At 42.1% G+C, this 27,658-nt stretch overlaps 2 protein-coding genes across 5 annotated transcripts in view; one reads left to right on the forward strand and one right to left on the reverse strand.

Moving 5' to 3' along the window:
* Nucleotides 1–3,911, forward strand: part of NOD1 (nucleotide binding oligomerization domain containing 1) — a 30,651-nt gene extending 26,740 nt beyond the window's left edge. For all 3 annotated transcript variants that reach the window (XM_063325265.1, XM_063325263.1, XM_063325264.1), the window contains one exon: nucleotides 990–3,911. In XM_063325265.1, coding sequence (XP_063181335.1) covers nucleotides 990–1,062 — 73 coding nt within the window. In that variant the 3' untranslated portion in view covers nucleotides 1,063–3,911. The remainder of the gene's footprint in view (nucleotides 1–989) is intronic.
* A 3,610-nt stretch (nucleotides 3,912–7,521) lies between these two features.
* Nucleotides 7,522–27,658, reverse strand: part of ZNRF2 (zinc and ring finger 2) — a 61,498-nt gene continuing 41,361 nt past the window's right edge. Inside the window, exons 3-6 of one of the 2 annotated variants that reach the window (XR_010069874.1) lie at nucleotides 15,342–15,447; nucleotides 14,548–14,625; nucleotides 12,733–13,358; nucleotides 7,522–9,287 (exon numbers count right to left, since the gene is read on the reverse strand). Coding sequence is in view for 1 of the 2 variants with exons in the window: in XM_063325277.1 (XP_063181347.1) it covers nucleotides 14,568–14,625; nucleotides 15,342–15,447 (164 nt within the window). In the remaining variant the exon portion in view is untranslated. Of the gene's footprint in view, nucleotides 9,288–12,207; nucleotides 13,359–14,547; nucleotides 14,626–15,341; nucleotides 15,448–27,658 lie in introns of those variants that run through there. The other variant, XM_063325277.1, reaches the window with a different exon arrangement.

Here is a 27,658-nt window from a genome sequence, read left to right on the forward strand (position 1 = left end):
TTTTGTAAGATTTGCTTGTTTTACATTAGGTAGGCATCACATAGTCACACATGTGCATCGTAAGGCACAAAGCCAAATAGCACATTCCTTCCCTCACCTCGGGGAGCTCAGGAGTCAACAGGACTGGGCCGGTTTTAGCACTGCTGCTGCTGCTTTATTGAACATGAAATTTTCTTTTTAAATATATATATTTGTTTTAGTGAAAGGACACTGAATTGTTGCTTAGAAAGACGATGACTCACTATCTGACTAGTGGGTTCCCCGGAGATGTGGAAGAGATGCTTTTTTCAAAGGCCACTGTCAGCGTCCATCTACAGAAGAGGCATCAATTCCTATTTGAATCATTCTGAATCTTCCGACCGAAATCTGTCTTTTGATTCTCGCCTGAATTTTTAGAAGTATTCATTAACCCCAATAGTTTTATAGGTCTAAATGGTTTAATAGATTTCAACATTTCTGAAAGCTGCACTTACCGGGATGCCCACTTTCAGGGATGTAAATATCAAGGTAGATTAACTTTATGTAGCCGGACTTGAAAATTTTGCTGTAAGTCATTTCACATTAACAACGCCCGAGTACTTAACAGAGTTTTCTTCCCATGTTTTCATGTAAGACACAAAATGCTCTGAAGACTATTTAAATTTCTTTAAACCGGCCCACTGCCTGGTAAGAACCTTTGTCAGGGACGTGCTGCTTGCTGAAATGTGAACAGCCGGGTATGCAACCCCGATTTTAGTTCAGTGAAATTTAGGTGTTAGTTCAGTTTTTATTTCTGAAGAAGTAGCCTTGTTCCTCTTATGTGCAGTGGGAAGAGCAGTGCTGTACGTAGCCTGCCTGTCTGAGGCCGCTTCCCGGCTCTCTGCCCTTGAGAAGTGTGTCGCTCACAGGGCATTGCAAAGCTGTGATCTCTGCTCCAAAACCTTGGAAAAATAGAAGATGGGCAACAGTCACTACCTGACTTTCACATCCCTCTTATTTTTCCCTTCCAGTCTGAACGGGAACCTGATAAGCCAAGAAGAGGCCAAAGCTTTTGAAAATGAAGAGCGGATCATTTGCTTTTGAATGAGGACTTTCCCATTTTGACAAGCTTCGTGTTACAAAGGTCACTCCTACACTTGGACTGCAGAGTTTATAAAGGCGTAAATCTGCAGTGCTCATGGCAGGAGAGAGATACGTGATTAGCTGCCTTTTTATGAACATGCTGCGCTCCCTCAGCTCCATCCCTTACCCTGCCTGTTATTCTTAATCCTTTTGGTGAGTGGGAAGTTGCCTGGGTAAATAATTCATGTTTGTAAGATGCTTTGAAGATGAAATGCAACGTATTAACAGACCAAATCCACTGGCAGGTGTATGCGTTTTGATAACTGAGTTTAGATTTCTTCTGTACACTGATGTAAATAATCTCTTAACTTATTTATATACATAAATACACACACACACGCACACATATATTTGCAAGAAAGGGTGCAAGATGTACAAACTCCACAAGCTCACAGTATTATCTGCCTCATGACTGAAAACGAACATCTCTAGCTTTACTGGAAACATAATCCATCTATAATAGTTGCATCGTACCAATGTTTCCAATATTAATACCTTTATCCTGCCTAGAAATTAGACCCTTATTTCTCCATTGACTACAGACAGCATTGTAGGCACTGCTTTTTTTTATTTTCTTTTTTTTTTTTGAGAAATGGATACATCAGGCTGAGATTACTTTCAATATTTTTTTCCATATTGAAGCCAATACATTTTTCTCTTCTACAACCAGAAAGTCCTTACTGCCATCTCTGTAAAAGCATAAAACTGGCAGTAAAACACTTTTTCTTAAATTTTCCTGAGGGCTGCATAGAAACTGCTACCTCCTGTTTTCACAGTGTTTGTTCTGGGGAGGGGGTCTGGAGCTAAATGTGAAATATTAATTAGCAGGCTGTTCATTGCCTTGGCTCTTGGCCTAGACTCTGTGCTGATGGCAATACACCAATATTGAGTTGCCTCGATTCAGTGGGGGGAAAGGACAATTGAAAATCAATTGCGTCAAGTAGAAATCCCTTCTCCCAGCAACACATAAGCACAGCGAAGGTTTGAGATTTGCTTGGAAAGCTTTTATTCTATGCTTGAATTAGGGGAAAGGGCAAGGCAAGGGGCAGGTAGCAATGATAAGGACCAGCAAGAAAACACTATCCCCCCCCCAAATAATTACTGTTTAGGGAGTGTAAGTTTAGATGCCCTTCAAAGAAACCAGTTCGCAAAGGAGTAGGGTATTTGGTTATATTTTTTTGTGTGCAAATTAGGCATGTTTTATAAAGGTAAACCAAAATTGTACTCCACAGTGTATACAACGAACCTAAAATGGAAAAGTATGATCCATTTTCTTTCCTTCTCCCGTGTTACGACACCCTGCCCTCCCAAAAAAAACAACTTTGGGAAACAATTCTGCAGTTGCTGACTAACTCACAGAAACCTTAGTAGGCTGGAAGAATCATCTTGTTAAAATGCCAAACCAATGAACCCTCACCTTCCCATCTCCCAAATCTGCCCATAGAGCAATACATGAAAAAAGGCTGGCTTTGTCGGTCAGAGTTTCTCTGTTTCCTACGTGGAAAGACGTAGGAAACAGAGACCTTTCCCAGTCCCCAATTCTGTCTACTCCCTTCAGCTCCCGAACACCTTTTAAAATACTCATAAATCTTTTCACATAACCTACAGTTAAAAAAAAAAAAAGGAAAAAAAAAGAAGAGAAGAAAAACAATTTAGTGTTCCTTATTTTTCAGTGGCTTTTCCTCCCTGTCCATGGTATCAGCGCTGATTTTTCACAGGGAGACAGATGAGTCTTTTGGACCGTGCTGGAGGAAAGTCAGTTAACTTGAATGATTTCTGCACCTGAGCCATTTGTTTACTGAAGCAAAAGGGCACACAGTTACAGATGAGTAGGATTTCAATTGCAAAAACATCTGCCAAAGCAAGGCCTTTAAAGACTTCTCAGTGACTTTAACAAATCACACTCGTGCACGTCGTCAAAATGTTGTTGCTCTTTTGCCAGCCTGCCCGTATGGAGGGGAGGAGATGCTGGTGCAGGCAGGGCCTTCACCAGAGGTGTCATCTGCCTGCATTGGAGGCAAGTGCGCTCCCAGTCTGCTCTAATCACTGAATTATTTGCTCATTTACCAGGTAGAAAATATAGTTTAAAACTCCAGCTCCTGTCCTCATTTCACTGATAGACAAAAGCAGTGCAGAGCGTCCCTGACAGCTCCCTCCAAGCTTTCCGATGCAGTCACTTTTGCCCCTTTTTGGTTCAGAGCAGCCTTTGGAGCTATTTCTAGCGTGACAACCACCTCAGCCCTGTTGCAAATGCTGTTACAAGCCCAGCTGTTACAAGCCAAGGCGTCCAGAGCCGTGTGTTCAGGGATAGGAGCAGCTGCAGGGCTGCAGCAGCTAAACACAGTCTCAAAGTGGTGGCAGGATCAAGCCCAGCTCTACGTAGGGCAGAGTTTTTGCACTGATTAGGGTGCCAGTGACTGTGCAGAGGTGATTTCCATCTCCGAGCACTGATTTGGGCGCAGCTCAGCCTGGCTTTGACCAAACCGAGGGGTTTCACGGCATCCTGCTCCCGGTTCACCCAGGGGAGAGGGTCTGCTTCACGCAGCACGTCAACAGCTTCAGGAATCTGGTGCTGGGGAACCGGGGTGCTGCTCTGGGAGCAGCCGGAGTCCCCTTGTTTATTGGCACAGCGTTTCAGGCTGCAGTTCTTTCTTCATAGTCTTACTGGACTATTTGTAGAGCGCATCAGAACAACACAATCGCAGCTTGCAGCAAGAGGAACCGTAACTTTTTTAAGACTTGTTTGTAATTTGCTAAGACCTTCTCTGTATGCAGCGTTATGTTTTTTCCACTTGTCCCCTGTGATAATAAACAGCGTTTTAAAGAACTTGAACAGGCAGCCTGCAAGTCCTTTGGCTTTGCTGACGCCCTGTCAAGCAGACACTTGGCTAGGTCGAGACGGGGCAGTGACAGGCCACCACAACCCTGCTTGGAGAGTGGCAGCCCCACGGCGCTCTGGAGCAGTGCCACGTTGGAGGCGGCAGCAAGACGTGGTGGCACATGTGTAATGGGGGCACAACTAAATCATCGAGCCCTGCTCACACGCAGCCCCTTCTGCCAGCCCAGTGCAGCTGACAAGGACGGGATGGACACTTTCCCCAAGCTTAGCACCTTTCTTGGCCAGTGACCATTCTGTGCAACGGCGGTAAGCCTGCATTGGAGCACCTTCGCTGGGACAGGTGTCACGCTTCCCCAGTCCCAGCCCCCAGTGTTGTCAGCTGGCCCACGAGGTGGCTGCTGGTGGCACGGTCGATGGGCTGCTTCCACCCCTGCAGCGAGTGTCTGCGCCTGAGAGCAAACCGGCCCCGGTGCAGAAATGTCCACTTTGCTCCCGCAGGGAAGAGAATCAGAGCTCCAGCTCTAGCAGACCCTTTGCAAACAACTAAATTATGCCCAACCACTCACGTCTGGGGATTCATCTTATACACTGACGGCAGCAACTTAATTAGCTGCTTAAAGCCTCGGGAGCCAGGAGACTTAGACCTCCCAGGCTGGAGCAAATGAAGCTGTCAAGTTTTCATGCTCCCGTTGTCTGCCAGACTCTTTAATCCTGAGTTTAGCAGATGTTAATCCTGGCCTGGGTGACTTGCGAAGACGAAAGCTGCTCCCTTTAGAAGTCATCCAGGTTTGGTGAGGCAGGGAGCAGGTGAGGAGACCCCACTGCGGCACAGGGGACGCGGCCCCGTGGTGGTCATTCTCCTTGGTGACAAAGCCTGTCCAGGCTTGGACAGAGGCTTTGGATTCTCCTTTCCTTCTGTTTGAAGCTGGCTTAAAGAAGGAACTAGGAGGGGAAGGGGTGGGGGGTGGAGGGGAAGTCTTTGTTAAAATTTAAACCCGGGTTTAGACAAAGAAATCTGTAACCAGGGCAAAACCAAAAAGCCGGGCAGGAGCTTCACACAAAACGTGACTCAAAAGGTAACTGCCCAAATGCGCAGAGGCACCAAGCACCTGCAGCTGCCACCCAGCTCAGCTGAGGACCCGTCCCCGCGCTTTTAATATCTGCCTCTTCTACGCTCTTACGCTCTTGCCTTTACGAGGAGTGAGTCATCTTGCGTCAACCGAGGATACGCTTTATACAATTATTTATTTATGTCAAACCCTCCTCCCTGCCCCCACACATCCCTGATCTCATCCCCCTCAGAAAACAGATGCTTTATTAAACAAGGGCTGGAAAACTCCATCTCGCTTGGCTTTTGCTGAGGCTCCTTGTTGTCCAATGGCCGGCTGGCGAGGAGATGGCAGGCACGAGCTGCGCAGGACCTCACAAGCAGTGTCCTCCATGGCCTTGTTTGGCTTTTTGGACAAGGGCACCCCTCTCCCTGCAGGGTGGGATGGAGCTGGGCACCTCCTCAGCTAAACAAATACGCCGGGGGCTGTTCACAGAGACCAGCAGGCTCCAGCCTGAGCCCCCACAGGCACAGACATTGCTCGGGTCTCATAACCTTAGAAGAAGCGTGAGAGCTTCCAGCACAGGGCACTCAAAAGCCAGGGGAATAAACCCCCCCCATTTAGCTCCAGCCGCTGCAGGGGACTCTCCCCTCCCTGCCTGCTGCAGGCTGCGGGTTTTGTTCCCCTTCCTGCTAAAAGCCACACCGCATCCAGAAGCGGACACAGACCTCTGGCTGTACCAAGCAACAGCGTGCGGTAGCGGGGCCAGACACACACACACGTGCAGCATCGCCCAGTTCACCCGCCGGGGCAAGCACCTTGGGGCGGAAGCGGCACGTCCCATGTCCCAGCTGCAGGCAGGAGGGCAGGATATCATGATACCAATAGATGCCATTAATTTAAATTCCACACATGAAATCCTGTACCTACTGAACTGGAATCATTTCCAGCAGATTTTCCTGATGCAAAGCCAAACGCCGCTCTAACTAGTTACCAATTGCTTCCATAACGCGGCTTGAGACTGAGGAGAAAAATACAAGAATTACTGGCAGTGAAGGAACTCAGGCTTCCCAGAAGGCGATCGGGGGGGAAAAAAAGTTAGACTAGCAAGTGATATGAACACAGTTCTTAGTAATTACATCCACCTGTCTCTTGGTGCAGACTTGAATAAAAAATGCATTAAAACTATTATCTCCCACAGAGACAATTGTGAGGGTCGCAACTGTCGCCGTGCTTTAGCAAGGGGTTCAGCTACTCCTAGCCGTGCCAGAGGGCTTCTCTCTGAAGCGGAGCAAGCAGGGACGGCCACCCAGCCTCGGAGGAACCTGTGCCACAAATCCTCGCATTACCAACCCGCTGACAGCCCCCCCGGCTGGGAGCAGCACCCTGTTGAGTTGAGATGCAGCACCCCAGCATGAGAAGAGGTGTTTCTTGCCTGCAGAGTGAACTTTTTTCATTTTCCCCACCCACTTGGGTTTTCCTCAGGGCGACCACAGCTCCACCCCCAAGTAGCATACGGGAAGGGGTGTAAATCTCCCTCTCCAGAGCAAGCAGCACTGGAGGTGACCCAGCTGCAGCCCCTGACCTGGGCGCAGGTTTCCAGGTCATCCCTGGCAGAGGGCTCTGCCCTTGTCAGGGAACTCAACTGAAGGACGATTTAATGCCCTTGGTGACCCTGAGCAGAAATTCTCTCCTCCAAGCAAGGTGTTGCTGCAGGAGCCTGTTGTGGTAGCCTCCTCCCCGCTGTTCAGGGACAGACAGGAGAGCGTTGATGACCTTCGGGGACAAGGAAATCCCTGCGCTGCTGAGCTATGGGTACGCTGGCAGGCAGTCAGTTTTAAAGAGGAAAATATGAAGCGTTTTGGGAGGAAGCTAGAGCGGTATTTGGGTAGAGGTAACTGAAGGAATGAGCAGTGTATTAAGGTAGGTCGATGATTTGATGGAGCTTCCCAATCCACAGGTGAGGAGAAAGGTTTGCCGCCACCCCCTTCCCCTTCTCTTTTTTGTTTTTAAACCACCTATGAGTTTCCCACCTCCAGACCTGGCAGCTCTAATTTATGCTACCCTTGAAGGCCATCGTGTCCGGTGAAGATCATCAGAGGACACATCAACCAGAGACACCTCGCCTCCGGCCACCAGCCACCCTGGCGAAACAGCAGCTACATCAGCTCTGCTCTGCCATGACCGTCCTTGGCCAGGCTGATAAAAGCCCGTCACAGCGGCTTTGCAGGATCTGCGAAGAGCCAAGGGGGCTCAGAGGAGCCAGAGGCCGGCCCAGAGGGGCTTCACTCCTACCTGCAGGACTACGGACAGGCAGGACTGCGGACAGGCAGGACACCAAGTGGCTTTTCTAGCTGTGACCACACACCACACATTGCTTTCCCTTCCTCTGCTTCAGCTTGGTCTGCAGCACGGGCATAACAGAAGCTCTGCCCCACAGCGATGCCTCTTTCACTAATACCTTAAAAACAAAAATTAAAAAAAATCACCTGGAAGTGTGAAGAAAACTGTGCTTCAAAAGATTTATTACATATATTTGTACATATTTTACATGAATGGAATGTTAAACATACAACCTAAAAATCAATAAAAAAATATTTTCATTCATGATTATGTACTGGCAAACCACTGAAAAAGAGTACCTTAGAACAACTTAAGTCAACTTGCAATCATACTGCTCAATTAAAAAAAAAAAAAGATACAAACACGTTTTTACATTAGACATTGCAAATTACATTCCGATTTCTGCTCCAGGTAATGAAGGAAGACATCTTGCCCATTACCGCTGCACGTACGGGTGGCATCTCAGAAGGTAGCACGGAGTTCCCTCTAACTCGTTGTGGGCAGGGTTAGCTCTGTGGGACGAGGCATATAAAAAAGGGGAATATACGCTCTGCTCCCTACCAGCAGGTACCAGCCGAAGGGGAGGAAGAGCCAGACTGAGATTCGCAGCCAAGTGATAAGGTTAATGCTGGCTCACCACTCGTTCAGCGCGATGCTGCAGCTTTCAAAATTAAGTAGTTCGTTCAAACATCCCCTCTACAGCTAAAGCCACCTCCCTTCTTCCTTGAAAGTTACAGTGCTTTGGCAATATCAGCTAGGAGAGAATTCTTGACTGTACGATAATGAACACTTCAGCTTCATCTTAATATGCACAGGAAAAGCACGGAATCGCACTTTGATGTCTCTTCCTGTTAGCATTTCACACCTTGAGAGCTTGTGACCAGTCGTGTTGAGAAGTGTTTACTATTAAATATAACAAATTAGCAATAAAAAGCACAGATTTGAGAGAAAACAAGAGGAACAGGATTCAGCAACAGATCGTGTACTTGCAACGTCGGGTTACTTACGCTTGAAACTCTGCCAGAATCAAGCAAATCCTACTTATCGTTGCAAAACCTTTGCCAAAGCACACCCAAGGGCAAAAGTCTCTCAAACAAACACAGACAGATTAAAAGCTGCCAGAAAGATCAGCTAGCGGGCTTGCTGCCTCCTACTCCTTGTACGCCGGCAACTTGTTAGATCAGAGACAGAACCAAGTCCAACCTTTTTCAGGTGCACGGTATTCCTACGATGGTTTACCTGAGCGAGTCTTCAGCAACTAGCGATGCCCCACGGTGAGGTCACTTTACAGTTTATCCCTTTGTCACCTCTGATGTCCTTAATTGAGAAATGACTTTACAGAATGCCATGCAGTGGCTTGGGAAGCCAGCCAAACTCTGCAGTAAGATAACCAAATGCAACTTGAGAGTAAGGACTTTTTTGTTGCTCTTTTGGTTTTTGTTTTTCCCCAACAGGCTAAAACATCTTCAACCTGATTTTAGAAGCAGGTTAATTTATATGGAGAAACATCACAGAAGTTTTGCGTTTCGGAAACAAAAACTGGACACAGTTCTGTCATGAATTTCTCACATAGAGTATTTTGAAGGACAAGAAGTGATATGAGCTGATGACACTGCTGCAGGAAAAACCCCTTTTGGCCGGGTTGTATCAAACCCCGTAACGAGCCCTTCTCTTCCAGCTACAGCCTCCGATGTTACTTTTGCTGATGCCAATGGAAAGCCTGTCCAAAGATTGAGGGGATACGGCCTAAGATGTATCATGTCTTCAGCTGGGAAGAGGGGAAGATGTTAATACTAAAATGACTTTTAAGCTTGGAGGGGTGTAAAGTGAATCATAAAATATAGCAGTCATCAAAAAATGAGATAATCCTCCACCGGCAAAGGTGAGCTGGAAGGTCCATAGCAGCACTTCGGCGCTCCCAGGTAGACGGTGGTCTCTCGGCAGGAAGCTCCCAACTGTACAGCAAAATTAGTAGGTAAAAACCAGCAATACCAAATTTGCACAGAAATATTCTCTTTCGATATGGGAAATCGGCTAGAATTCACAGAAACTCAGAAAGATCTTGGCCTACACAAAAACCAACGTATGCTTTGTTGCTGTTTAGGTACAGATAGCAGTAACACTCAAGTGCCGCGTTCCCTGCTTCTGGTGAAACACAGAAGAGACGGAGCAAGATTCTAAAGCCCTCACATGGAAAAGGCGGCATACTAAAAGCATCCATAAGCATATCTTATGCACTAGACGTTATACAACCAGAAACACCAAAGATCCACATTTCTGAATAAAAATTCTTTCCCACATTTGCTGAGATTTTAAGTCCTCTGGGAGTCAGTTTTACCAGCTCTCCAGCCTTTCAGCAAAGACTTAATTAAAAAGCCAGTGCTCCTAGCATTAAGAACTAGGATAAATGTATAAATCTTGAGATTAAGTCATAAAACCCCCTTCACATCATAAAGGGGGGATGGAGGGGAAAAAAAAGGTCACAAGCATCCACCCACGTCTTTGCACATTACCTACATATTTTCCATTTCAAAATACTGCCGTACACTTACTCTTGCATATGAAAGTTAAATTGATTACAAATAAGACCATCTGTTTTACGCTTTATTCTTCCCAAAAATAAAATAGCAGAAATTTGCAGTGTGCTTCGTATTTTTGCTTTTACGTCCCACTGAACTCATCGTTGAATGTGCACGTTGAAAGAAAATTAGCTACCTCCTTCAAAAGGAAAGTGTTATTATAGATATACTGCTTTGTAAGAGCCGGGACACTGGGCGCCCCGTGCTGACAGTAGCATGGCTCTCTCGGTATTGTATGGAGTAGGGTTACATATGATCCAACTCACAGCCACCTCCACTATGAACTTCAAAACACAAGTTGCTACTCGAGATACACGGGTATGTTACAAGTTCAGAAAAAAATCTCACATTTCAAGACAGTGTTGAGTCTACTCTTCCCCTTCTGGCAAGCAGCATGTTTATGGCAGACCTGAGTATGGGAATTATTTCACACCCTTACATACTTAGGGAAGATGTAGGCCAGGTGACAGAAAATACTCTGAAACCGCACAGAATTGGCAATCTCAACATATTTACAGGCAAAGAAGCATATCGCACCGTAATTTAAGTTATTGCTTCTTGTGGACAAGTGTGGTATTCCTTGATTGAGACGCAGGACTTGTTTGGTGTTTATTTTTTCCCTTTCTGAAGCACAAGGACCACTGTGAGGACGTTTTCAAAATGAAGGTGTTGCCTATGACTACAGCTACGTCTACAGCATGGTCATCGCCAACTGACCAACACAGCTCGGTGACAGAAAGCTTACATAGGTGAATTTCCACAGGCGTTTTCAAACTCAAGCATCACTCTCATGCTTCCAGGGTCATTCTAGGCTTGGTCTATATTACAGGGTTTTGATACAAGAAAACCTCCCATAGCCTTTCAGAAGAGATTTATAGATACCAAGAATGCTAAAGCAGGATCTAAGGCTGACCTTGTATGGGTTCCTCAAATAATCCAAAGTATTGCTGCTCTACCGTGCTGATGGAGGCAGCCACAGACTCTTGCCTGCAAAACCCTGCGTCGGTGCGGTTGCTAGTGGCATGTTTTTCAAGCACTGGTCCTAAATGTAGGACAGCAGTGATAACTGCTGGGTCTTTAAACCAGCTACTTGCATCTGAATACAGAAAATTAAGGTTTTTGAAGAAACAGTAAATGAACTAGAAATATGAACTACCAAAACTGAGCTTAAGTTGTAAACAGATTTATGTTTATAATATTTACCTACTTAATCCCCAAGCCAAAGACTATCTATGACCTCGGAGCACAGGACACCAAAAACACTTACCTAACCCCTTTACATTATTACAGGTGAGTTTCTGTAGGCATGAAGCCTACAGTAAACACGAAACCAACGCAAATGCAAAAGCTTTGCTTCCAGAAGATAGCAGGAATTTAAAATAGTGGAAAAGTGGGCCTGCAGGCAACACCACTATTTGAGTATTATGGGTGCTGTAATTCCTCATCCCCTCCCTCCCCCCCATGATAATACAAGGCAACACAAATATTCTCAGCTAAAAAGGAATCTGTACAGGGAATGACTGTACATTTGATGCGAGTACAGAATTGAAAGTGTGACAAAATGCCTCTGCTCCCACTGAAAAAGAGAATACAACAGGGCCCCATAGTTACAGGTTCAGCCGAAACCAGCGATGCAAGCCCAAAAATGTAGAAACTGCACCGGCGATTATGACAATTATCTAGTTTGGACTCCTTTAGATTTGCAGCATAACAAAGGCATTTTACAGAGCATCATTCAAGAGAAAATGTTATCCAGGCAAGAATTGCTCTGCAAGCAAGATAGCAGAGTTTAGTAACATGCACTGCACTTGTTCTCCAGATAGCAGCAGTTGCTCCTCTTCTTTGCCCTTTTTGATATGAATCACAGTAGCAACAGAGAGAAGCACGTACTTAAACAAAAAAAGAAAAGCAGAATTATGTATGTACAAGAAAAATGTTCAAGGTGTTGTGCAATTTACTTTGACTATTGAAATCTACTAAAAATGCTGTTGCTAATAAATATTCATAACTCTTCCCTGTACTGTGAAAGTCAGAAACTAGTATGATTAATTCTTGATATAAAAAATACACTTCTAAGCCCTGATATCTGTTCCAGTTCATTGTCTGTCTTTTTTTTTTTTTCCATGTCTTTTTTTTTTTTTTTTAAACTGTGATACTTCATGGGAACTAATACTTATCCACAGTTTTACTTGGTGTACCCCTCCAGAGACATCCTGTGTTTCATGGAGCCCTGGTTATACCAATATAATACAGTAAAAGAATAATAAATTAAACAAATGCAGGTGCATTTTTAAAAAAAAAAACAAAAACAAAAAACAAACCACATTGTCAAATGCTGGTCTGCGCGTGAAGAGACCAAGGATTTAGATGCAAAATACTACAGATCCTGCCATCAAAAAAACCCATTCAAACAAGGAAAGAAAAACTTGCACGTGTTTTAAAAATTAAACACAAATCCCACCTCGATGTTATCTCACCCATGCCTGTAAAAACCTCTTGCTGTGCCCACATTTGCAGTTATTCATTTACACCTCAGGAGGCAGCCTGGAGATGAGAGTAGTACAATAAAATAATTACCTGAAACATTTTTAAAAAAATACCCGTTAAACAAATTACCTTAACTGGCAGCACTTAAAATTGGTAATTCTTCTTTTTTTTTTCCTATTTAAAAAAAAGTTGCATAGCTGTAAGATTTTGCTTTGCTGCATTTTTTTTGTTGTTTTTACTCACAAGCAGTAAAAGAGAAGTTTAGTTACTTAAATAGCAATACAATGTGCAGATTTCAACAATCCCTATAGCTCGATCAATATAAATTAGTTACCTGTCTTGGTTTTACTCTTTGGACTGCATTGTGACAAAGGTTTAGTTACAAAGTTCTGAAATATAGTATTCCTATGCAGAGAAGTTTATGTTTTCTGTTCTTGAAAAAAAAGTGAAGAACATAAAACAGGCATGAATTCAGTAAATTAAGGTCACACTGTTAGATTATATTTAGTTTGCCATTTACTCTTCTTCAGCCAACGAGAAGGTGAAAACGTTCCCACTCAAAACTGGGGCCATCCTCCTGCAAGGGTCTCAGATAGCACGTATCGAACGTCTCCGCTTCCGCTTGGGGCAGTAGGAAACATGTCCAATAACCCGCTTCTTCACAGAACCACAAGTTAGTCTGAAATTAGGAACTTTGGCCTTCAATACAAAAGTGTCAGTAATGTCTGTGGGGAGTCGATTGTTACAGAATGTGCAGCATTTTCAAAATCCCTGTGTGTCCTTTGCATGAGTGTTTGGTATACCGAGCACTACTGGCAAGTAACCGGCGTCTGCAACGCTTTTTCCATGTCACTGTCCGTCTTTGCCTTTTTCAGCCACAAAGAACTGTAAGTCTCAAGCCAGGCACGCTGTGTTCAGCACGGGAACCTCACATCTATGTTTTCTGATCAGTGGAAGCAGCTGTTGAAAAAGCAGAAGACAAAAGTACCATTATTTCAGTACATAGCACACTCAAACAGCGTGAGCGCCACCGCCGTGTTTCCCTTCCCCTTTTCCCTAAGCCCCCAATTATCACCATCTCTGCTGTGAAAAGGCGCAAATTGATTTTAACATGAGGTTAGACACCCATGAGCGTGAACAGAGACAAATGTGTTCATAAACAGCATGTGGGCTTCTTCCATGATTCAGTTGTTGGGGGCAATATAGGAAAAGTGTTTATTTATTAATTTTGGTTAACGCCGCCCTGAGGTTAAAACGATTATCCCGGTAGCAGGATACCTTCCCTTCAGGTTCTTTCTGCTACCCTTGCAACAACCACAGCACTGCAATGCGACCTGCAACGCAGGCTCGTGAAGCAAGATGAAACAAATGAACAAATAGATGCCAATAATGAACTCTTCAGATTTTTTTTTTTTTTTTAAATTTCCATGAGAACAACAAAATCAAACCCTCAGCTACCAGCCAGAATTTCAGATATGTCAATTTCTTTAAGAATTATGATTGTTGGTGTGTTTTGCAATGCTCAGGGGCAGTAGTTTAATGCAATAAAAAGTTTTTTAACTAATCAACTAAAAGAATAAACCTATCCTTTAAACCTTTGACACTGATTGTGGATCGGAAATCATTAACGCAAGAACGCAAGCTGGAAAAAAGTGAACTTCTGACATGGGATGGATACCAACATGTTAATATTTTTATTTATTTATACATTTTAAACATTCTGGAATGCATTAACATGAAAGCGGTTTTGAAAATACCTAGTTTCAACGTCTTCATGTGATTCCAAAAGCTTTTGGGCAGAAATAAATGCCAGTACTCATGGAACAATCCAAAATTACACAATTGTATTATTTTAATTTTGTTTCCTTTCCATGGAAAAAATACTCTTTAGAAGTTAATGCTAAAGCTTTATTGGCACTGACTTGCCACTTTCCAGTACTAAAACTGGAATACATCATTTCAGACCATGCCATATAACGATGCAGAAACATCTTACATATTGCAATATACGTCAATACTTACTGATTAATACTGCAGTTCTGAGACACAGTAGCAAATTCCCAAGTTAAAAAAAAAATAGCATAAAGAGTTATTGCATATAATAAAGATATTTACTGTTGAAATGTACGCATCTAAAAATAAGCATTACCTAAAAACATGAATCTTGTCTTAATCAGAGGGATGCTCAGGGCAAGATCTATTTACTTCAAACCATTCATCTATGCAGCTGTTGGATGCAAGACAAAAATGAAAACAATTGACATGAATGAATATCTCAGTAACATTTAGCAGTAAGATATGAATATAAATTGGTTTCTCCTAATTTCAATGAATAGTAGGATTTCATATTATACAAAGATGTATATAGACACATATTTCCGCATTCATTGAAAATGTAATAACCCCAAACCACAGTAACATTTGCATCTTAAACACTGTTGAACAGCTAAATATCTGAAGTGTTAAAATTTTCTAAGGAAGCATTTTACAAATTACTATCCAGCTTTTATATACGGGTTACTTCGCTACTAACACTATGACCTTGCTTGTACCATTCACTGACATCTTACTTCCTGTAGTTACAGACACTTGTAAAACCAAATACAAAACAGGTTTAAAAAGTGTTTCCCCTTTCCCCCTGAAGTCTATTAGCGTTTGACAACCTAAGCTCCATAGCTCTGATGTGCAGGTGATTTCGCCTTTTTTCTCTATGGGCTTTTCATGCAACCATGAGAAGACTACAGCAGGGAACACTGGTTTCAAATACATTGGTGGAGACGCAGAAAGACATCATTTTTAAAACATCTTTAGGGTTGCTGCTGTTGTTGTTCTCTTAAATGTAAAAAGCGACTAAGCTTTAGTGCTCCTTTAAGTCCCTCTTAGAGGAGTTACCCAATAAATACGACCTTCTGGAATTTTATATGCATCCCGAGGAATACTTGCCCTTTATGATATATGCAGAGGCAAGGCAGCCGTGCTATAGTATCTCCTTGCTGCAGCTCTTCCAGGCATATTGCACACTCCCCAGCATCTTTGCTCAGCACATCCTCTGAAGAAAAGCACAAAGTTAAACAGTTAAAAAGCAGACTATTACAATCAAAAGGTTCTTTATTCAGTACATCAAGGACAGCTACAGAAGATACTTCTAGTCCTGTAGAAAGTCATGTGAAGGTGAGGATCAGTCACACTGATCTCTGACTTCAGCTGACTGAAGATTCCTGGTGGGAGACATCTTAACAGCTCAAATTAAGATATGGTTATGATTCAGTTTCTTGCCTAAACACAGCCATAGCTCAAAATGAAGTCCTGTGGGAAGATGCCCATATAGAGAAGTGGGGTAGCCATAATCAACAGCCAGTAAACCTTTGGAGTTTATACTCTCCGAGCAGATCCATACGCTACTGCATAGGCTTCTCTGATCTGACCTCGGAAACCTGTGCTCTAAAACCGTACAATGCAGGTAATTAACGAGGTAAAGATCCTCTTAGCTTCTAAACACTTAACCTATCATTCACTTTTTCTACTCTCCTACTTATCTCTCTTCTATACATCTATAAGCCTTTCTGGTACTCCTACTTCATACCTTCAACCTCCTCATCTCGCTGTGTCATCATGTTCTACTACATCCTATCCACCTATACCTCAATGTAAGTATGCAATTGTTGGCAATAGAAATGGGAGTCTTCCATCAGGGAAAGATCTGTATGGCTCCAATGACCCTAAATTCCTGGAGATACTGATTTTTTTCGCAGCATTACCAAGTCCCGTAACAAACGAGGAGAAAGTCAGTTACTAGGAATGCACAAGAGTTGGCTTTCACACAGAAGTTTCTGGGAAAATATATTATTTTTAATAAAAACCTTCTCTCTTGGACACTTCTCTTAGCCAGAACGTGGGATGCAGAATTCAGTCTTAGTACAAAGCAAAACAGGAGATCACGTAAGGCCCTATTTGCCAGAAGCAGGTTAAATGTCCCAGTTAGACACAACCTCACATAGTGCACCGAGCATTCCCAACAAGGGACCCCGTAGCAATCAAGCTGGCAGATCAGAAAGGTGAACGTTTGGCAAAGTAAAGCTCACGTGTTCAAACTTCCACAGTTTCCTGGGAAAAACTTCCCCTTCTTAACCAAAAGGAGCGTAAAGGTACGACTGAGAAACCACTAGCTCTAAGCTATTCTCCCCAGGGCTCCAATACTCCTGGCTTTTCAAACACACAGAAAATGACAAGCAGACAACTAAAAAGCTATCACTGCAGGAAAAAGTGAAATGAAATTAGGTCTATCTTGTTTCCCTTAGAACAACAGCAAGCTGTCTTGCAGGTGCTTGGGTTTCTAAAACAGCGCTTATTTCAGTCTCTGCTACACCCATTGGTTATGCTAAGAATACAGTATAATGCCACACATGTGGCATATTCATGAGGATATGTGAAGAATATATAACATGAGGTGAACTGTTATAAAGAAAAATATTCAAAACAATTTAATAAACAATATGCACCTACCACAACAAAGAAAATTAAAAAAATATGTATTTTACACATGGTCATATCATTGGTAAGCATCGTATTAAGAAATCACTTCTGTTCTATCACAAGCTGTGAGCTTCCAAGTACGTTAGAGGTACCAAAGAGGGAAAGCAATTTAATACAATACAGAAGATCTTAAGAACTCTTATTTGTTATTACAAAATCCCGACACTAAGAACTTGCCCAGAAGAGGGTGCTACGGATAAATACTTCCTTGAAGTGTTTGGGGTTTTTTTAATATAAAAAGATACTTCAGTATCCGACACCAGGAGGCAAAGACTCTCCAGACAACTACAGAGGTATTATTAATCTTTCTTTGCCTGAGGCCCTCAGACACTGCCCTCCTAGACTCTTTACACAAGTGCTTTGCCAAAAGTCCTACGAGGAGGTTGACTCTCTTCCCACTGTTAGGTTGCAGGAAGAAGCGCCATTATAATTCAGGCATGTATCATATACACTGAGCATACTAAATAAAAGTAATTTTTTCCATGGAGTTACTTTATCAGATCAGCAGCTGGTACCCAAACCAAAATGACACTAAGATACCTCCAGTGAATTAATCCACAGCCTCCCTTCCCTCAGCACTCTCAAGAGGGAAGCATTTAGTCAAGTTTTGATGACAAAAATGAAAAATCTGTCCAATAAAAATACAATTTATAAAAGAAAACATTCCTGCGAACTGCTTTCACATCATTTTCTATTGAACATGTCTGGCTTATCATGCGCTCCCCAGACTGTACAACACTTGTGTCTGAACTCCCACTGAGCGATTTAACAAGGTTCTGCACCTTTTGGCCAACATTAGGGCAAGACGCCAATTTAAACATTTGTATCTCCCACCAGCCCTGCTGCAAATGTCTGAAACTCCTTTTCTTCCCGTACTCTCCCCAACTGCCATTAGCCTCCCTCTTGCCAATACCGGCCCCACGGCACAAGTCCCAGGCAAACAGCTTGCCGCTCTCCCTGGCTTCACCCCAAGCTTTCCCACTGGGATGAGCCGCCGGGCATGCACCGGCTTTGCCTAGTCATGCCAGAGGGAGCTGGTGTCAACACTGATGACGGTTGGCATGGACGGGGACTCAAAAACACGGTGGAGCTCTGCCACCCCTGCAGAACAGATTTTGTTAATAGGTTTCAATGTTCTTCTTCCTCTGAAATAACGAGGACTTGGCATTCCTTACTTCTTGTGTTAACCTTACGAATCCTACCAGGCTCTCATGCAAGAAGAAAGCATAAATTCTGAAGGAATTAGTACAAAATACCCAACAACTACAAATGCCCACGTGCAACTTGGCACTGCGCGTTAATAGACTCTAAACCTGTATAATTACGCTCATAATTGATTACACATGTAGAGTGACGACAGCAAAATGACCATTTTAGGTGATTCGGATCATCAATCCCAGATAAAGAAAAAGGAGTGACAAAACCTGTTAGACCTGGATCCGGCCAGAATCTGTTCTGTACTTGTTTCATACAGCACTCCCCTGTACCACCACTGGCTTATACCAGATGGAAGTCAGTTTAAGGGCCATTTAACACTAACTTTTAAGCATCTCTTTTACAGAAAAATGTATAAATCATTTTGCACAGAACCACTGCAGTCTGAACAATTTTTTTTGTTTCATATTTTCCTGCAGCGGAGTGATTCAGCACATACATATTATTCTTTTTCTCTTAAAAAAAAAAAAAGAGAACAGTTTGAGATTTCATCAATGTTATGATTAAAACATTTATACAAGTGTATTACCTAAATGGAACTGGGAAGAGGAAATAAGCAGAGGCCACATTTTTCCATTTCGCCCACACGTGGGTATATACACAAACACTCACCACACCCCCACATCCATCTGCCTTGCACCAAACAGGAGGTAAACACTCCTCCACCTTCCCAGCTATTTGAACAAGTACTCACTAGCCAAAGACTGGTGTCAAAGATGAAACCTGGCAAAAGAGCGTAGTATTTCCCTCCCGTGTCTGCTCAAGTATTTCTTCCTCCTCTCCTCTATCCCTGGTTAATACTACTACTGGTTTAACTTCTGGTTGTCAGTAATTTGTCCTCCTAAAATTCTGCTTTTATCTTTACTGAAAAATTAATTTTTCTCCACTCCTGCATTTATAGCAAAATAGGTGGTACTGAATTAAAATATAATCATCCTGGCAATTTTGCATATACTTGACCAATTAAAAACCTTTTCTAAAACTTTAGAAAAATATATCCAACAACTATCAAAGCCACCAACTCAGCCATGGTTAAAATTATAGGCAATGCTTGAAACAGTGGGAAATGAAATAGTCTGTCTTTAAACTGAGGACTGCAAAAGCACATGCAATACACACGTTATGGATTAAGTCATTAAAAGCTATGCTACTGCTTTTTGGTTTTCTTTTTAAAACATAGATAGATACAGCTCTAGGCTCAGGAAACCCCAAGTCACAAATCATGGAGACTGCGATAGTATTTGGGGAGGTATCACCTTATAGCTGCAGTATTTTATTTCTCTCTAGGCATTCACTGGAAACGGAACACCAAGTTAGAAAGACCTTTGATCTAATCCAGTATGACAATTTTTAAAAACATCTGTATTTTTTATAAAACTTAAAAGCTTAAATGTCTGTGGAAGCTGCCACCGCAACAGTGAAGAATGACACAAAGTGTACCCTTTCAGGAATACGACTAAAACTTATTGAAACGTACCTTCAGAACCTTCTAAAATTGGTTAAACAAGAGCCGTAAGAGGTTAAAAAATATCGATGAAACTTCATTAAATAGTATATATTACCATATATCTGTTACAGATTCATTCTTTTTTGTTGCTGATTACTAAAAACTCTCTGAGTAAAGCACTAGAGACTGTCTTTGATTGTTTTTAAATGGGGTACATCAAGCTCCTGACATCTAGAAGCAAATATATTTCTTCACACAGACAGCACGAATTCATCCATGTTGCAGAATTTATTCTACACTTTTACTGGTATCACCTTCTGGGACAATCCAAAAAGTTTTTCCTTGCAGTGTTACAAAAATAAGCAGACCAGAAGGACCTGCACTTTCCACGGGTAACTATTTGGTATCCAGCAAGTATGTGTGGATGTGATTAGCATACTCTTATTAAATGTTACTGACTTGATTTACTAAATCTTTCCAGCTTCTGCCGCATCTGTTTTTCTCCCTCTCCATTCTTTTCCAGACATTTCCGATCATGCTTTCCTCCTCTTCACACCCATTTTCTCCAAAATATCATTCCCTCTAGACCTACTTTTTCTACCAGCCCTCCTACCCTTGCATCATTTCATTTCATTTACTGTTGCAATGCAGGCATTGGAGAAAGGAGGAAGAAATTAACATTATTAGCCACTATCTGATATGAATAACATGGACAGCCTTCCTATTTGGGGTTAATATCCTTGGAAGAAGTAGATACTGGAATGGAAGAAAAAGGGACCATTATGCAGGGTGTGCTTCTCATGTAGCTCAGTAACTGGGTTTGCAACATGGTACTGGCTGCAAGCAAAAGCTTTCTCTTCTACTCCATCCTAAGCACTAGGAGAGCAAGCAGTTTCTTTGGCGTTCTACCTGTTGTTTTTCAGTATTCTGGCTGCCACAAGAGGAACATCCTTGATTCAGCATGCACCAGCTAGGGATCATTCTTGGATGACCAGGTCAGCCCTCCACTGCTGCTCAAAAATTGAGGCAGAAAGACACTCTGAAGGAGAGCTGATTCTTTAGTGCTCAGAGCACTTAATAGCAGGAGAAAGATCATTCCGTTGTCACTGCAGAAGACACTTATTTTGCCACTCAGAGCTCTCCAAGCTACAGGGTCTGTCAAGCAGATTGAGCAAGGCAGAGCTAAATCCATTAACTTTGTTCACTTATAAAGACTGCACCTTCACAGCCAGAAGCTAAACTTGCACTGCCCTCAGCAAGGAACATATCTTCTGAAGAAGCAGCGGGTTCCTGACCAGAAATACTTCTTATTGCTCTAATACAAGCAACCTCCTGCAGATCAGATGGAAAAGGGAAGCTTTTTAACATCTAGTGTTTTTACTTGAACCACAGCTAAGTCGTTTTCAGAAAGTTGAGCATGTAGAAATTCAGAATTCAGCTCTCCTGACTACTTTCAATGCAAATTCCCTTTTATACTGCTGAAAAAACTAATACCCACATGCTAATCAAACAAGCACATGTTGCAACTTTTTGTGCACTCCCAACAGGCACAATAACCCCAAACACCACTGCACAGCTTGCGCGGTAATACCTAGAAATTAAGCAATCTAAAACCACCTTCCTTCACCACACTACACAAAAACATAATAACCTCTCTCAAGCAAACTGAACAGCTACAACAGATGTGACACTTCCTCAAATACTAACGAAGTGTCTCATGAATTTGGGGGGGGTGGTGGTGTGTGTATGTGTGTTTGGCATCTCATTCTTCACCCCTCATTCTTCACAGCAGCCCGTTACAATTTCCTATTCAAAGTCCCAATGTTATCCTTGGTTTCCCCTTCCCTTCTCACCTTGCTCGGTGTTGGTCCAAGACTGAGATATCTATCTATATACAAGCAGATACCCATCACAAAAGACTTCCTGCACAAACATTGCCTACAGTCTTTAGTGCTCGCTCCTCGTAAAACACAAAGGTAAAGGAGAGGGAGCCCACAAAACAAAGTGAAAGTTGCACAAGAAAACAAGAGAAATATTTGCAGAATAAGGGCTAAGTTGCAATACTTTTATCACAACAAGACGCTGAGCTAGAGGGAGGTAGCTGCAGAGGTTTCATTGTTTCTCAGCTAACCCAACATTTGAAGAACTGGATTTAGATTTTTGTGGGACATTCTCAGCTTTCAGAAGCTAGTTCTGAGAAACAGCTAGATGCTTCCTGTTCAGACAGATAACAATCGGGTGTATGGTAGAGAAAAAAATACTCACTTTTTGTTGAATAAAGACTGAAATAGTAGCAATAGAAATAGATTTCAGGGAGCAGGTTGAGTATAAAAGCCTGTATAGTCCTAGCTACCTGGATGCAATTTTAAATAGGTAAACTACATAATATAAAGGGGAGAGGGATTTGTGCTCTTAGGGAAACAGTTCTTTTGTAAAGAGGTTTGTTTCCATGGTCTCAATGGAAATCTATCTGCAACTTTAAGATACATGGTGTCAATACAAGCTACAGTTCTACCAAAAAAAAATAAACCCCGAGTTTAAACAACACAGCTTTCATACAGTGTCCAATTAAGATATCTTGCTCATGGACAATGTCAAGTTTGCACCCCAGGACTCCCAGTGAGGGGCTAGGCTTTGAAACAAGGCCAAGCAGTCTGAGAAATAAAGCTTCTCACTTCCGAGCAACAACATCCTCAGCCACTCCTATGCTATTGTGACCAGCGTACCAACTTTCTCAGTCCCTATTTATGCTTCTGGTAGAAAGTGTTGGGGTGAAATAGATACTCGATACTCATACAAGATGAAATTTATCAACCCAATTGGACATGAAACATCTTGTGCTCCTGTCTTGAGATTTATTGTCAGCGTGACTATGCGTTTCCACAGTGACTCAAGATTTGCTCTCGATGCAATTATCTGATTGAGTCTGAAACTTCTGCTTAAGCTACAGTCTTTCCAACTTCTTGCATCTTCTTGTCTGCTTGCATTTTGAGATGCCCTTGAATGGTATATCATCTCAAGATAGCTAAACAACTTTCTCCTGTTTCACTGGCTTCTAAAGATAAGTTCCAATCACCACATTTGTAAGTACGATGTCCTTAAACTGTCAAATTCTAGTCTAGATATGGGCCAAAGAACTGCACCTGTTCACAAACAAACCACAAATAAACAGTCTTATCCTCCAGCACATGATGTAAAGGGACTTTGTGCCAGCCTTACCCATCCTGTACTAAGTCCCTGTTCCAACTGAACTGATGTATATTCGTGCTTTGAATGACCCAAGGGGTAACTTGTTCTTGAATAGTGATTCCTTGAAATGCTGTGTTTGGCCCAAGGCTTCCCTCCCTCCCTTCAGAAACTATTCCTGGGAGATGAAAATACTTCTAAATATTGATTCATCAGGAGGCAACTGTGTGAAAAAACCTTGAATGCAGCAGTACCAGACTAGTGCCCCACCATGCAATTCTATCACAAATAGCGTACCCCAGCACATGCCGTCTAAAACAAAAGCTGCTTCTTACAGTGCATGGAACAAGGAAGCTGCCTTTAGGCTGTTTTCTTGGTTTTTAACCAATATTACATGACCTCTCAGGTTATCAGGTATTAATCTCCAATGTCAGGAGTTAAACCAAAAGTAGCACGTAAAGGGGCAAAGCCACAAGAAACAAAACAGCAGCAAAACAAGACTCCTTATAAAACAGTGTAAGAAACTATCACTTGGGGAATACCTCCTCCTTGGCTTCATTGAGTAAGAATGATTTACACTTCTCAAGGCCGAGTTTACCATCAAAGAGGATCTTACACCACAAATACGCTACAAAAGAAGGAGAGGTTGAGTAAATGGCCAGGGGCAACCAGCACGTATTGCTGACAGAAAGAGTCTGCTGCAGTTAGAGAGGATTGTTTCTCACAGGGAGCTGGAGCTAGCTGGGATGAAGAAAACTTAAAGAAGTGGGCAAGAAAGAAGAATATCAGTGTGGGATTCACGCATGCAGATCTTTTATCACTTTTATTCTTTGCTAAGCAATGCTTCTTATCTTTGAGAAGTAAATCAAAGCAAAATATTAAAGGGCTACTTATATGTACCTGCTGATGTGTACATCACTACGAAACTGCTATGATAGATGCAAAATCAGCTTAGGCCTGTTGAGAACTTCACAATCCAGAGATACAGAGTCCAAAGGTGGCTGAACCACATGGTATCCCCCAGAGCAAGGGGCAGAAAGTTAAGTCTTATCACCAACAGGGGCACATTCAAGAAAAATGAAAGAGGCCTGAGGTGCAGCTTGCCATGTGTAGCAGATGACTTCTTTTACCAAAGGAAAAAAAACACAAACAAAACAATAAAACCCAAACCAAAAAAAACCCACCACAACCAACCAGGCATAAACCCCCAAGAGTATTTATCTACAGAAGCTTCTTCTGGTAATAAATAACTCTGGAATCTGATTTAATGTGGGAAAGATACCACTGTGGTTAGGAAGAGGGTGAAGAATTCCTTTCATACACCACGCAGAGACAGTTCTCTTCAAATAGCTTTTCGGTCAGAAGGAGGACTTAGCTATGATGCTGTAAGTCTGTTAAAATCAGCAACTTTGCCAAATCAAGACTAGGTACTATTGCCAACAGTGTTCACAAAGCCTGGGAAAGTAAAGCAGAGTGTGGATGTGGCAGAGTAGGTATGACAGAACATAACCATCTCTGATCAAGCTGAAGGTAAGATCTAAGTTTGAAAAGATCTTGCAAACGCAAGACGTTAATGTGACTGTACAAAAGGATCCCACTGAGGTTAGGAAATCCCTCTTGCTTTGGCAGCTTTTTAAAGTGACTAAGCTTATTTTATCCCCAACACGAAATGAGACCAAAATGATTGCAGAAGACAGTTTTTCCAAGTGGAAAGGCTTCAACTATTCACCATCCCTGAAACTACAGTCAGAAGCCAGAGAAATTGCATTGCAATGATTTTCAATTAAGAAGTTTCATTCTAGTAACAGTCTGCAAGAAATTGAGAGTGTGATGGGGACCTGCTGACCTAATGAAATCTATGAGAACTCATCTAACACAATGTAGGTGAAGCGGGTACATTAGAAACCTTCATGGAAGGAAAGCATATGGGAACAGCGTCCTTGAAGAGCAGAAGCAGAGAAGGAATGAACAGAGAAAGATCAGATGCAGTTAGCTAGCCTATTACTCCAAACAACATGGATTACTGTTATGGTGACTTGTTTTGAAGTTGGATGTAGGATTTGATTCAGCGTTCTGTTCACTTAGTCCTTTTTCAAGTTCCTATTCTAGGCTTCCTACAGGTGCCCTGCGCACAATGGGTTTTGCCAAGTCTTTTTTCCAGTCTTTTAACATTGGCCAAATAACTGACTCACTTCTTTGCAAGCCTGCAGAGGAGTTTGGTTTGATCTGATGCAAAATGAATGCATAGGGAGCACTAAGGAAGATGAAAGATGAAACTATGGGCCTAAGCTTGAAACAGGAGGAGGGGAGAAAAACAGGTGTGTCTGACCAAGACGCTATTCTTAGGGAAGATACTATGCATTACTGAACAAAACACAATGAAAACACTGGTGCCAAAACTCAGAGTGCATAAAGTCTGGCTTATTAACCCCAGTGCCAGGTGCTAGGCCTACAGGGTGCTTTTCCCAGCAGGCTCGAGATCAGTCTTCTCCCAGTTAAAATTGAATGCCTGTTGTCGACATGCATACACAGGACAGGGATATAAATCACTGCATAATTTTTACGTGTCTGTCTTTTCTGTTCACAGCAGACGGACTGCTTTTTACAAGCTATTCCTATTTTAAATGCAATTATCCTTGCGATATAGATGGAATGCAAAACATGTCTAAATGCAAAAAGTTCTGATAACATCAAATCTTGAGTCGGAGTTTTCAAAGTTATCTCAATTTTTCTGCTCTACACTAACCCATAATCCAGTATTATAATTTATTACGGCAGGCATAGAGATGCAGTATTTCTCGTGCTAACAGGCACCTACAAGTTTTTACTATCCCAGTAAGATACCGAGTATATGGGTCTTTAATTTCAAGAGGGAAAGAAAAACAAAACAACAAACCTTCCTTTACACTTTAAAGAAAACAGCATCAGTTTCTAGATCCTAGCAATTAAGTCAAATAAAAGACACACACGTAATTTCAATAGTATTCAGCAATCACAATCATTCACAAATAATAACATAAAAAGATTAACATGGGAGATGTGCTTAAAAAAACCAAAAAGTCCCCAAAGAAAATCATCCAGTATTTGTTCAAAGTTTCATGCACATAATCTGGCAGTATACTTCTACAACCATATTAAAGTTTTATTTTTATCCTCGTTTTTTAAATCTACAGGCTATCAATACCATTGGATATCATTATGACAACAAGGTGTTTCAACTAATAACGCCACAGATTGAAATAGACTTCCTTGTAAGCATACAAGTGTCAACCGAACAACTCCCCCACCATCTCTCCTCCTCAAATAAACGAACATTATTTATGGGCTAAAAATGATCACTGAATACTAAATTATTGCTTAGCTACATGAAGGCTATGCAATACCCAATGTTATACATGAAGGCTATTTAATTAAACTTTGCACAAGAAAGGAGGGGATGAGGAACACAGTCAAAATGAAGTAAATTTGATATGGCTTTAAATTACAGATAGCTATTAGTGCAGGGTTAAAATGGAAGTTATCTGAGTTTTTTACAAGGAAACTTTAACGAAGTTTCCTAAGTGTTAATATAGTTCAGCACTAAATCTAGCAATAGTGAAGTTTTTTGTGTTTCAGCTGTGTGTTACAACTTGGGGTTATTTCTGCATCTGAACAAATCTGTACCCATGTGAGACAGTGTTACGCAAACTTCAAGGAGCACGGAGGTTCCTCCAGGGCAAGTCAAGTATTTTGTACCTAAGTCAGTACATAATCAACATAATTCCTGTCAATAGGCAATTTTACAGCCTGTTCTAGAATCACTAGATTTTGTTAAAAATACTAAAAACTTGTAATCTTTCCTCCTGTGTGAGCAGTGATAATAATCCCCAGTTTAGAAGTGAGAGTACCCTATCTCATTAATGGTGTTTTCATCCGGCTTGGTTCTGAAGAGTTAGGCTTGTTCTACCACTGAAATCCCCTGAAAAAGCTGGACTGACTTCTTTTGTCTTTGAAGGGTTGAGTCTGCAACTCAAGCACCAGACTATTTAAATAATCAAAGGGTAGGAGGGTTTTAAAACAAGATTTTAATCTGAAGAAAAAAAAATTACAAATCACATTTCAGGCAATTCTTTCAATTGATCTGCCCTTGGGGTAGTTTCTGAGCAGGAAGAAGTGCCTCTTATTCTTTTTTATTTCTGTAGAAAAAAAATCCTCATCTGCAAATAAGCTGTTCTAGTTCCTGCAAAACAGTGAGGAATTTACGGAAGGAAATACCATGAAATTCCTACACAGATCACTCAATCTCAGTGAGATGTAGTTTGGCATTTATTCTTAATAACCTAAAGATTTCAAGTAGTTTTATTTCAAAATTCAGCCAATGAAACCTATTCTCTAAGATTAGGAAAAGGTGTGTATTTTCAAGGGGTTTGTTTCCACAGAGCAACTACCGAAAAAAATGTCAAGTTTGCTGCAAACAAACAAGTAAAATCTCAAGGTTTTAGAGGTATCAACTTTAAAGACTGCAGAATTAACATACAAAACTAGGAACATTATTTCCCCTGAAGCTAAATTCCCAGCAGTCACAAGACTGCAGCAGTTGCAGACACGATTTATGACATCCTCCGAATGACCTCTCAAAGCTAAAGACTGATTAAGTGTAAGACGTGGAAGGTAGCTCCTGTCTGCCCACATCACATGATGTGGAGTCACAGCACAGCGAGCGTTTGCTACCGAGCGAACAAAACTGTCCCTTAGCTTTCTCCTGCATGCAGCACTGCGCTGTCATTATACAAGAGAAGCACAATGACAATATATTGGGTCCTCTTCTAACCTGATCTGAATCACTCCTCGCGTCACCCGCAGATGTTCTTTGCGGCACTGGTTCACAGGTGTATCTGTA

This window comes from Chroicocephalus ridibundus, chromosome 2 (assembly GCF_963924245.1).
Source record: "Chroicocephalus ridibundus chromosome 2, bChrRid1.1, whole genome shotgun sequence".
NCBI lineage: Eukaryota > Metazoa > Chordata > Aves > Charadriiformes > Laridae > Chroicocephalus > Chroicocephalus ridibundus.